The sequence below is a fragment of the Danio rerio genome, chromosome 6, assembly GCF_052040795.2.
Source record: "Danio rerio strain M-AB ecotype USA chromosome 6, GRCz13ab, whole genome shotgun sequence".
Lineage (NCBI taxonomy): Eukaryota > Metazoa > Chordata > Actinopteri > Cypriniformes > Danionidae > Danio > Danio rerio.
The window spans coordinates 30942197-30954465 of NC_141026.1; the positions used below are offsets into that span (position 1 = coordinate 30942197).

The 12269-nt window shown below is 35.0% G+C and overlaps 1 protein-coding gene across 15 annotated transcripts in view; it reads left to right on the forward strand.

Annotated features, from left to right (window-relative positions):
* lpp (LIM domain containing preferred translocation partner in lipoma) overlaps nt 1–11335 on the forward strand; it is a 482039-nt gene extending 470704 nt beyond the window's left edge. For 13 of the 15 annotated variants that reach the window (XM_087256062.1, XM_087256064.1, XM_087256065.1 and 10 more), the window contains 3 exons: nt 2479–2657; nt 6571–6691; nt 6784–11335. In XM_087256062.1, the coding sequence (XP_087112188.1) occupies nt 2479–2657; nt 6571–6691; nt 6784–6912 (429 nt within the window). In that variant the 3' untranslated portion in view covers nt 6913–11335. 15 annotated transcript variants of the gene reach the window in all.
* Nucleotides 11336–12269: the final 934 nt, after the last annotated feature.

Consider the following 12269-nt stretch of genomic DNA (forward strand, 5'->3'; position numbering starts at 1 on the left):
CTTGTCCTTTTCTTTTCTGAAATTATAAGATGTCGAAGACACTTCAATAATCACGCACATTATTTTCATCAGCTGAAGAAGTACAACCTCATAAACCAATTACAGGACACGGAAGATTTTGCTCTTCTTGGCTTTGTGGCTGTACATCAGGACAACGACAAGGTTTGATTTTTGAAAAAATTTAATCTAACAAAGACTGTCAGAAGTGCCCAATAGTGATAGTTAGACGCTGTTACCCAAATGGATTCTATACACAGTATTTGAAGCGAATCGAAAGTGGACACTCTGGGTTTTGGGTGCATGTTTGAACAGACGTGCACACATAATAATAATAACTGCTAAACATGTCGATCTTGGAGTGTTTTCTTTTAAACACAACAAATTTTGTCTTAAATGAGCATATTCTTTATAATAGCTATTAATTTTAATACGCTAAACTGTTTGCTAATTTATTTGCAGCTTTTTCCAATGTATACTATTTATTCTGTGGGAGAATGGGGGTGCGGGGTTATCCCTTATTTTCACATCCTAATGTTGACAGGTATGATCAAAGCTTTGTTGTTACAAATCTTTCACGTGTCCAAGACTTTGATAAAAGGGGGAAAAATCCAGTCTACAATTACTTTTTATATTGAAAATACATACACCAAATCAGTGACATTGTTTGTCATTCATTCATTTCCTTTTCGGCTTAGTCCCTTTATTAATTCAGGGTCACCACAGCGGAATGAACTGCCAACTTATCCAGCGGATAGCGGACAGCCCACATAGCCTGCTCTCAATGGACTTTTTTGTTTTTACGCAGCGGATGTCCTTCCAGCCATAACCCATCTCTGGGAAAGACATTGTTTGTATACTTGCCAATTAAAGAGTTAAAATCCTGATTTTTTTTTTTCAAACATTTAGTAGTTTTGTATTAATCTGATGCATTTTTACAGCAGTTTTATTTAGTGGATGTTTTCATCCCAAACATAACAAAAAGATAGTAAATTTGAGCAGTGCACAAGGGTTTAACAATCAAGCAATCAAACAAAACAAAAGTAAGCTTCATTGCCTCATGGTGACTGTTGAATAAACATAGATAAAACACCAGACCTGCTCCTCTCTTGTCTGCCATTGTCATCACTCTTGTTATCATTTGTGGGATTTGAGAAGGGTTCAGTGGCCATTGCCGCATGACACTGGCCTTGCTCTTCTCCCACTGCTTTTATGCCAACCACACTCATCAAAGTTTTCTAAAAAGACATGATTTATGCTGTATTGTACAGTAGTTTTTTTTTTTTAAATTAAGCTTTTGATCAAATACAAATACTGATCAATTGATATGTATAAAGTTTATTAAATAAGGTGCATAAACCGGCACCCGGTACATACTGATTCCAGAGTGCTGGAAAAGAAACTGTGTTTTGTCTATATTTACAGCTGTTATGACAGACAGAGCGAGAGAGAGAGAGAGAGAGAGAGAGAGAGATTATTATATTATTATATATATGATTATATTATTGATATATTGATAAATATGATGTATTGTTAAAATTGTATTTAATTGTTATATATAAATATCACCCTTTTTTACTACTATTTACTGTGTGTACTGTTTTTTTTTATTATTATTATATAGGTATGTTACTTTTTATGTAAACTTTATAACTGCTTTGGCAATACATTTGTACAATTTGTCATGCCAATAAAGGAATTATTGAATTGAATTGAGAAAAAAAAGTGAGAGAGAGAGAGAGAGAGAGAGAGAGAGAGATACTGTAGATAGATAAATAGATAGATAGATAGATAGATAGATAGATAGATAGATAGATAGATGATAGATAGATAGATAGATAGATAGATAGATAGATAGATAGATAGATAGATAGATAGATAGATAGATAGATAGATAGATAGATAGATAGATAGATAGATAGATAGATAGATAGATAGATAGATAGATAGATAGATAGATAGAGATAGATAGATAGATAGGCAGACAGGCAGGCAGGCTGTGAAAGCCATGTTTTCCTCTGTCCATGTTTTTGGCTTTGCTTTGGAATTCATCTATGCTTTGGAATTCGCAGGCTCATAAAATTGTGTCGTATATCACTGAGTGTGAATGATTTTCACATGAACTCACTCATGACATCTGTGTGGACGTACAATTATCCAATTATCAGAAGAGGTGTACTATTCCTTTGTGTTGTTGACTGGCTGTTTTTATTCTTGAAAAGTCACTTTGAATATTCTGCTGAGCATCTGCTTTGTTTTCAATGGAATTAAGTAGGTAATCCTCCAAGACCTGTTTTGTCACGTGTGCAGTGTGTAAAATGAAAAGTATAGTTTTTTTTAAGATTGAAGGTTATTGCATGTGCCAAGCCATGTCAGAGCTTGAATTGTGTGCTGATATGAATCTAACTGAGTGTTATTTTCCACTCTGCTTTGGCTGAACTAGTACATTATGTAAGATCTTTGATTCTCTGTGTGTTTCAGAACACTCTGGAGACCTGCAACATATGTTATAAGCCCATAATGGAGCGCATTCTGAGGGCTACTGGGAAGGCCTATCATCCCCAGTGCTTCACCTGCGTGGTCTGCCATCGGAGTCTGGACGGCATTCCCTTTACTGTGGATGCCTCCAACCACATCCACTGCATCGAGGACTTCCACAAGTATGACCTAAAACACATATATATGCTTGATAAATGCAGAAAAAGTATTAACAACAACTTTTTCTTTGTACATGTAGTACATAACATGTCTTTTTTAATTAGCTCTGATAAATGTATAACTTACAAAATTCATCAGGGTCCAAATATCTTCTATAAAAACCTTTTTTTTTCAGTTAGTGTGTACCTTTTAAATAGGATATTCAAAGCTCTCCTATTATTGAAGAAAATAGTTTGTTGTTTGTTTTAAGGAATTGAAAAGTTTCAGAAGGAATGCATGATTGTGAGACTGTGACCGCAACAGAAATGCTATTGTGTCGAGGAACAGTTGTGCCATACTTTGACTTCACTCATTGTTACTAGTGTGGATTAATCAAACCACTGTCTGCCAAACTTCCTCATTTTTACTTTTTGTTGGTAAAACCCAATGAAGAAGTTGAATCAACTGACTGCATTTTGCTTTGTGTATATTGTACATCCTCACTGCCTCTTTCTGTTATCTTAGGTTCCTCCACAATGTATTAATTGTGCAGCTTTCTAAAACATTTGTCTTTGAGTTTAGTTCAATAGGGAAATATTATCAGCTTGTTGATTAATGATAGCATTTCCTTTAGATAATAATCAAAAATGTATTTGTAAACTGTGTTTAAGAGTTCAAGAAACCCTCGAGTACTTTGTTGAGATTTCAACAGATTTGTGTGTGTTGAGCATCATTTAAGACAAAGTTAGCCCCTGTTAGCTTTAATTTTGATAATTTTGAGCTTTTGTCAGCTAATTTCTTCTTCCAGATTTAAAATAATTGTTGGGGCGAGATCAAAATCGGTGATGTAGTGCCGATCTGCCTGTCCAGAGATGGCGTGTCGGTTTTTCAGTATTATTTTTAGCTGAGTTCTCTTATTGTATGAGAAGACTTGCTTCTTAGGTAGTCATGAGAGCACGTGCTTCTCCGAAGGCAAGGCAGACCTGCCAAGCTGTGAGACAAGTAGCCTATTTAGCCGTTTATGAAGGGTTGTATGGGTTTGTTTCCATGTGTCCATTTGGGTTTGTTGCATGTTTTTCCCTGCAATGCTATCAGGGCTAATACAGCAAAGCTGTTGGTTTGCAGCAAGCTTTTTTGCCAGGAGAGCTGTACGAAAATTGGAGAATGGCGGACTGTCTTTTATCAGTTGAGTTCTTTACCATTCAGACACTTCCCCTATATCCATGCTGCTGTGTTCGCCATATGTTTTAAATCCTCCAGATTACCGGCAAGACTAATGGTTGGAATAGATAGGGAAAGAACTGCTGCTCTGCTCCACTGTGCTTGCATTCAGACCCGAAGATTCAGGAGGATAGAGGTCCTCCTAATTTATAGTGTTTATATAAAATTACTAATAACACATTTTGCAAGGCAATAAATCATTTACTGTATTTCTGTATACTGTATTTCTTTGCATTTTAACTTTGTAAACAGTAAAATCATGGGTCTCCTCACAGTTTGTCTCATTTTGTGAGCCAATTCACAGTTTTCATTTTCCCCTGCTCTGCCAGCCACGCCCACTCCTGAATCATCATGAAGCATTATTATGATTTTTTTTATTCGGAGATAGATTTCAACTAAAAAAAGGGGGTTTTATGACCCTTTCAACACAGTGGTGTCTGGAGCAGACATTTGCACATTATGTTATTTTTAAAAACATACAGCTTCAAAGAAATAGTTCACCCAAATAGTTCATTTTACTCCTGTTTAAGCCATTCGAGTTGTAGGTGATTTTTTTTTTCTACAGCAAAAATGATTTAAAACTCATGTGTGCAAATGCTATTAATAAAATACATGTATGAGCAAAGTTTGAGATATAAACAAACTATGGTATATTCAGATAAAATATAAAAAAAAATCTGTCACACTATATTTTAAGTTGCATTTACTGCTATTAATAAACAATTAACTAAAACTTTTAGATTAAAAGAATAGTAATTTCATGTTTAAAATGGTTAGTAAGATAGTAGATGTGTTTCAGTGTTGAGCAGGATTAGGGATGTAAAATAAGATTATATTTTATAAGTACTAATAAACAGCCATTATCTTCGGTTATCCATTATCAGCCATTAACTTATCTTATCTATAAGCAGGTAATGAGCCATTACTGAAAATCGGTATTTATACCAAAGTGACACGTCTTTGTCTATTTTATACATAACATGAATAAACTACAAAAGTTTTCTGTTATCATTAAGTACTGATTTAAGTGCTGATGTTTTAGTCTGCTATTTTAGTCTTTTTGAATAATAAACATTATTTGCTCTGTATCTGCCATCCAGGACACAAATTATACATTCTTTATTACTTTTAAAATTGAACAGATTTTAAATTCTGTTTGACACAAAATACAAACAACAAATGTGGCAAATTTTGACACTCATTAATGTGGTGTGACAGATTACGCAAGCCACATTAGTTGATGTGACACATGAACCAATCATCCTTTCCACATTACTACTAATAAAAAAAACAGTACAAATTGCAGACAAAGCACAATGTCTCTATTAATCCTTCAATCTGTGTTTCAAATGCAGAAAGATAAAACATTCTAGGAAAAATCTGTCACGTAAAGTTACATTTTACCTTAGTAAAGCCATTCATTGTTCATTAACACAAAAAAATGACTTATTTTGATATAGAGATTTCAACAGCACAGTATTCAGGGTGCCTGCGAGGTCTTAAAAAGACGACTGAAAATAAAATTTTAGGCCTTAAAAAGTAATAAATTCACTGAAATATAGGGCAGTAGGTCTTAAATTATTTTAAACTGGTCTTAATTCTCCTATTTCTAAGAAAAGCTACCTTATCGGGCTGGCACCCAATCACAATCATGAATCTTTAAACTTTATTTATTCATTTTCTTGTCGTTAGTCCCTTTATTAATCCGGGGTCCCCACAACAAAATCAACTGCCAACTTATCCAGCACAATTTTTACGCAGCAGATGCCCTTACAGCCGCAACCCATCTCTGGGAAACATCCACACACACACTCATTCACACTCATACACTAAAGACAATTTAGCCTACTCAATTCACCTGTACCGCATGTCTTTGGACTGTGGGGGAAACCGGAGCACCTGGAGGAAACCCATGCGAATGCAGGGAGAACATGCAGACTCCAACTGACCCAGCTCGAACCAGCAACCGTCTTGCTGTGAGGCGACAGCATTACCTACTGCACCACTGCGTCGCCAATCTTAAAAGTTTTTTTGTTCATTTTTTTGTTGTACAATTCAGCTAACAGCTGTTAGACATCTTTACAGCAAACATGTCTCTAAATTAAATTTCCTTATCAGGGAAAGAACACTAAAGCAAAACATCCCTTTACATGATCTTCCATCAATACAAAAACTATTTAACTAGGCTATTAGAAAACATCCTTAAAGTTTAGCTCTGTATAAGTCTTCTCAAGTCACTCTTATTTTTCTTGAAAGGGTCTTAAATTTGACTTGAAGAGACCTGCAGAAACCCTGGTATTATGTATACACAAAACTAACATGCTATCTTAATACTTTAATGCATGTTTGAATAAACTTGAGAAACTAAACTTAAAAAAAAAACTAAACTTTGAACTTGAGCTGAAATATTAGCCATATTAACTGACTGTGTGTATGTGTGGTAATATGGGCGTGCATGTGAGAGAGTCCTTGTCTGACTGTCTGAGGTTTTTGTGTTGCGTGAGTGAGCTCTTGTTTGTGTGTGTTTGTTTTCTCTGCAACCAACCAAAATCTGATCAGCCAGTTCCTCTTATCCACTTATGCTATGACATGATACAATAGGTCAATTCAAAGGCCTTCACAAGCCAACTTTGGCCTGCAAGTTTTAGTTTGGGCTACTTTGTAGCTACCAGAGATTATTTAGTTGTAATTTATTCTCTGTTTTTCCTTTATCAGGAAATTTGCTCCTCGTTGCTCTGTGTGTAACGAGCCCATAATGCCAGCACCTGGTCAGGAGGAGACCGTGCGTATTGTTGCCTTAGACCGTGACTTCCATGTGCAGTGCTATCGCTGTGAGGTGAGTCAAAGTGCTTGTGTGTGGTTGCTATTATTTAACACTTTAAAGCAAAACAAATACACTATTTCTATCTATATCTATTCTCAAAATAGGATTGCGGCTGTCTTCTCTCTGAGGGAGACAACCAGGGTTGTTACCCTCTGGATGGCCATGTCCTCTGCAAAAACTGCAACACCAGTCGCATCCAGGCCCTCACCGCCAAGGCCACGACTGACCTCTGAATGGCTCACACGTGTACATGCAGGTCCCCTAAAATCCCTGCACTCATCAAAACCTGAGAATCACCATATCCTGTCATATCACTGCACACAAATATTTATGCCCAGACAAATGCACACATACACGTAAAGCTGTCTTTCCACCAATTTAAGGTGCCTTGTATTAAAATTGCACTCATTTATTCTGTCCGGCCTTTTTTTATTAGTGGATATATTAATCAAAGCTACAGCTACTTTTAAACACCTTATTGAATATATCTTAAAATAGAGCATGAAGGTTAGATTCTAATTAACAAAAAAATAAATAAAAAATGGGAGAAACTCTTCATAGAACATCATAGAATCTACCTCTAAAAAGGGACTTTGCTCTCCGATCACTACACATTCCACTGTATAAATATAAATGATACAGAAAATAGCTTTCACTTTGTTTGTGATTTTTACGCCATATTGTCTCCAGTATGGTGATGGTGGTCTATAAACGCCAGTTTAGACTACATAGACAGACACTAACCAACATGGAAAATCACCTGATTGTAGTAAATAAATTTAAATGATAAATAAATAGTTTAAATAGAAAAGAAATGTCATGATCCAGCAAGTGCCAACTTGACATGGATAGTGATAATACTGATCCAACGAATCCTAAAATGAAGTGTCTGTTGCTGTTGGTTGTTTTGACAGTGTAAACAGGCCTTTTAAAAATCACTTTCACATTGAGAGCTATTCGCAAAAAAAGTATACACATGCACATACACTGCAATGACTTTTTCAAATAATGCAAACAAACATTTCGTTGCACATTGTTGAAACATTTAAAAGGATAGTTTGTATCCCCAGAATGAGAATTTGATGTGAATTTACTCACCCTTATGCCATCCAAGATGTAAGTGACTTATTTCTACAGCAGATATATGCAGACTCATATAATGAATATCAGTGTTTACCAAAACATAAACATGCAAACCAAAGTTAAAGGGATATTCACGCACTCTCAAGTGGTTTCAACGCTTTATGAGTTTCTTACTTCAAAAAGAAAGCAATCTGGAGAATGATGAAAACCTGTAACCCTTGACTTCAAAGTGGGGAAAACTAATACTATAAAAGTCAATGGTTACAAGTTTCCAACATATCTTATTTTGTGTTTAACAAAGGAAACTCCTGTAAGTTTTGAAACAAGTAAAGGATGTTTTTTGTGTCAACTCTCTCTTTAATGTTGGACTGCTGATACTCTTATAAGGTCTTATGAAGCCAAACTTTCACTTTATGCAACTAATGTTACATTATTAACAACATTATTAACTTTGATCCACAGTCTCGACAAACCATTTTGAGCATACTTACTCAAGCTTCCTGTCTCACAATAAGTTGTTTCAAATGTTGGGACTCAGTGAAGTTCTTTTGATGTTATACTGCAAAAGAACAGCAAGCGTGTAATTCTGTGCATGTCATTGTTTGAAAGAAGACTCATGCTCCAGAATGTTCCCAGCACCATTTGGGGCTTTTTGGGAGCTAAGGCTATAGATTAAAGGTGATTGTAAATAATGTTTTTTTTTTTTTTTTTCGCAGACTGGCCATTTTGTATAGTGGCTGAGAGAGCTGCAATTTAAGAAAACACCTGCTATACCAAAAAAAAAAAAAACAGCAGCAAATTAAGTAAATCTCAAAGATCTTCATCTGTTTGATAGCACACATGCTGCAAATCCTCAACGCAAACACATTTAAAAAAAAAAAACAGGCTGCATTTTCTCACAATGCAAAAATTTTTATGAATTTGTTTGCAGTGTGTGTAAATGCAGCACGTTTTTAACGTGTATCTATTGTGAGGATTTGCACCACATGTGCTGTTAAATGGATGAATTTTTTTTTTTTTACCATAGTTTTGCTTCATAAGACCTCAATGTAACCATGAAATGAAAATGAAAATTCTGTCACTTTTGACTCGCCCTCAGCTTGTTATAAACATGTACCTGTTTAAATGTCTTTCTTCTGATGAACACAACAGAAAATATTTTAAAGAAATGGTAGACAATGCTACAAGTGTCCAACATTCTTCAAAATATCAAGATAATATTTTTATTTAACTGAAAAAAAGAAACTCATAAAGGATTAGAACCATATGAGAGTGAGTTGATGGTGAGTTGATGGTCATCTTTTTTATTATTCTCAAAAGAATGCAATTGCTTTGTCATTGACGTCCATTACATAAAGGACCATGCTTTTAGCTATTAAAAAAATAAACTTTGATGTTCAACTTTAGTAAATATTTCTAAAATAACAAAATAAGTCACCCAAACACTATTCCTCGAATGTTCAAATGTGAGTACGTTACCAGCTATTTGAATTTTGGGTAAACTACCCCTTCATACCTTCTTATGGCGGCTTTTGAAAACTGAGGTTTCATGATTACTAAGGTACACAAGATACATTATACCGGTATAGAGCAACTTTGATCTCAAGCATCACACCTTCTTGCTTCTGACCACATACAGTACAGTACAAGTGTATGTTTAAGAATGCATAACCTTTATTTTTAAAATCACCTTTTGAGATGAAAGTTACCAAAGACCTATACATTTACTTTCTCTGGGACAGCGTGTATGTATATTATTGTATGCTTATGAAATCTAATGGGAAGAGTATTTTATGCTGAAGGACTGTGAATGACCTTATAGCTCAGAAGCCTAAATGGTTCATTCAATGGGGTTTCCTGTTTCTTCCTCTGTTTACCGCCTCAATTCAAGTGATATTAGAAAGAATTATTTTTCGCTTGAAACCTTTTTGTGTTTGTGGTTTGGTGTTATTTTTCTTCACTTATCATTTATATGTATATCATGTGTGAAAATGGTGAAAAGTCCAGGGATGAAATGTATGTATTTTCAAACATGTCACAGCAGATTAAGAATCGTTTCGTGTCAGAGGGGGAAAAAAGTGTTAGATTAGGTTTAAAGTGTGACAATCAGGGCTGAACAGTTGTTGGAATTGTGATTTATTTTATCTCATTTGACTTTACGGGCTGATGAGATATACAGCCCGATGAGCAATATTTGAAATATCCTCAAATTGTGAATTTATCATAGTATTAGTTTCATGAAATAGAGGCAAAAGTATTATTAAAATATAGGACAACCATTTAGGAATAAGAATTGTTCTTTTGTGGATATCATTATGCAAATTTGTCTTTGTTGTTGCATTGACACTTTACTAAGAAGGATATGCAGACTTTTTTTATTCGACTAGAAAGTGTTTGAGCTGTTCTTAAAGCTACAGTGCACACATTTGGGAAAATCTAAAAATCCTGTACATATATATCTACAAAATGCCGTATTAAATGTCGAGGTTTAGAGAGTTAACACCTCAAGTAATTTGCCGTCATATCAGCGAGCTGCAGTGCCGCCCTGAGGCACTTTTCCTCTGCTTGAAGGGTAAATTCAGATCTGAGAGTCGTGATATATATGCAGACCGGATATAAATAATCGGTAACAGCCCCTTCTTGATTTATTACGGCAGTTTGTGGGTTTTTCAGTGTGTAAAATGAAATGTGCTGTAGCTTTAAGTGACGAGAGCTTCATTAGTGCTTCAATCTATACCTCCTTTTCTTAGTACCTTTTCTATAAGTGCCTTTTTTTAGCCTGCTTGGAGCTTAGGTGGTGTTGTTTGAGCACAAACACAGCTGTGACTTGTAGCTGATGTTGCGTGTTGAGGGATGCGATGTTTGAATGGTCTGTTTTGTTGTTGTTTTTCACACTACCTAGAGGCTATGCATGTTCGCTACTTGAACCGAACTTTATTTCCAGTTTTTATATAGAAAGACCAAATATTTTCAGACTTAATTAGACGTTTGGATGTGTTATGCCTTTAAAGCATTAGGAGTGTTATTGGAAAGAGAATTATTGCTGTATTACTTGGCAAAATTAGGTTGCCCTTTCTTCCTTTTGCTTTACTACTTATTCCCAAGGCCCACCTCAAGTTGTTTTTATTCAAATTGCTTTTCGATTTGATTTGAATTAGAGCGAGGCTTCATCTGTCAAGCATTTATTGCTCTTTTAGGTTGTTCAGGTTGATTTGTTCTGTTCAAGTGCTTGATCGGGCTGCGATTCAAAACATGTATCAAGTTTTCTATTTGCAATCGTTACACAAGCAATAACCTGATGATTATGTAAAACTGTTGTTGCAGCAAATGCTGAATACCAGCGTTTAAATGTTTTAAAAAGAAATGCTATGGGTTTTGTGGTAAGGAAATTTGAGCTGTCATATATAGGGCACTTTGATGTTTGTTTCTTTCATGAAGAAATTATATCGTAAAAGAAGCTAATCTGTGCTCTAGTGACACTCTAACTATATACTTGCATTCTGTTCTTTCACTCTGATGTTTTTCATCACATAAAATTTCCTCTATAATTAATAAACCTTTTAACAAACTCTACAGTGATTTTTTTTCTGTTGTCAGTTATTTTTTTCTCTATTTATAAACAAATTTTGGGGTGTGTAGTAGTAGTGGTACACTAAAAAAACCTTCATGGGATTTACTAAGTGTTTCAGACTCAGACTCTACTTTATTAGCCCGTTTAGAGAAACTAAAATTGCAGCAAGGTGCCTAAACACAAGCAAAGTTACATGTACACATTAACAAAATATAGGTGCATTTTGTAGGTGCATCTCCCTCATCACTGGGCTTATTTAATGACCTAATGGCCACTAATTCTATTTGTCCTGCAAACAGGAACTCTAAAACGACGTCCTGATGACAGCAGAGTACAATAGGCAATCCAGGGTGCATAGGATGAGTTCTCCTTAAAACATAGTTATGGTAGATTATCTTTGGACCAGTTTGGTTAAAACCGATGATCTTGCCTGTCACCTTCACAAGGCTACTCAACCTGTTCTTGTTTGACAAACTCAGATTACCGTACCAAGCTATAATGCAGAAAGATAAATCAGATTCAACAAATTGTTTATAAAACAGTGTCATCAATGAGGTACAACCCCGAAACGATCTAAGTTTTTAAGGTATGATTTTAAGGTAAGTGGTTGCAAACGATTCATGTGGGCTGAATTTAAACAAACAAATTAAGTTGAACATTTGTTTGTTTAAATTCAGCCCATATAAATAGTTTGCAACTGCTTACCTTAAAAGATTTTAGCAAATCCAATTAATCTGGGGTTTTTTGTTTGTAGTTTAAGGAAACAATATCAAGATATAAAACTTGGGGAAACCAGAAGACAAGAAGCTACAGGATATAAAATTGAATTGTATTTTAATAAATAAGGGAGGGAGCTCTCTGATTTAATCTAAAATGTTTTGTGTAAAACCTAAAGTACAAGTTTTCTTTGTTTGAATAGACTGCTAAATTGTGATT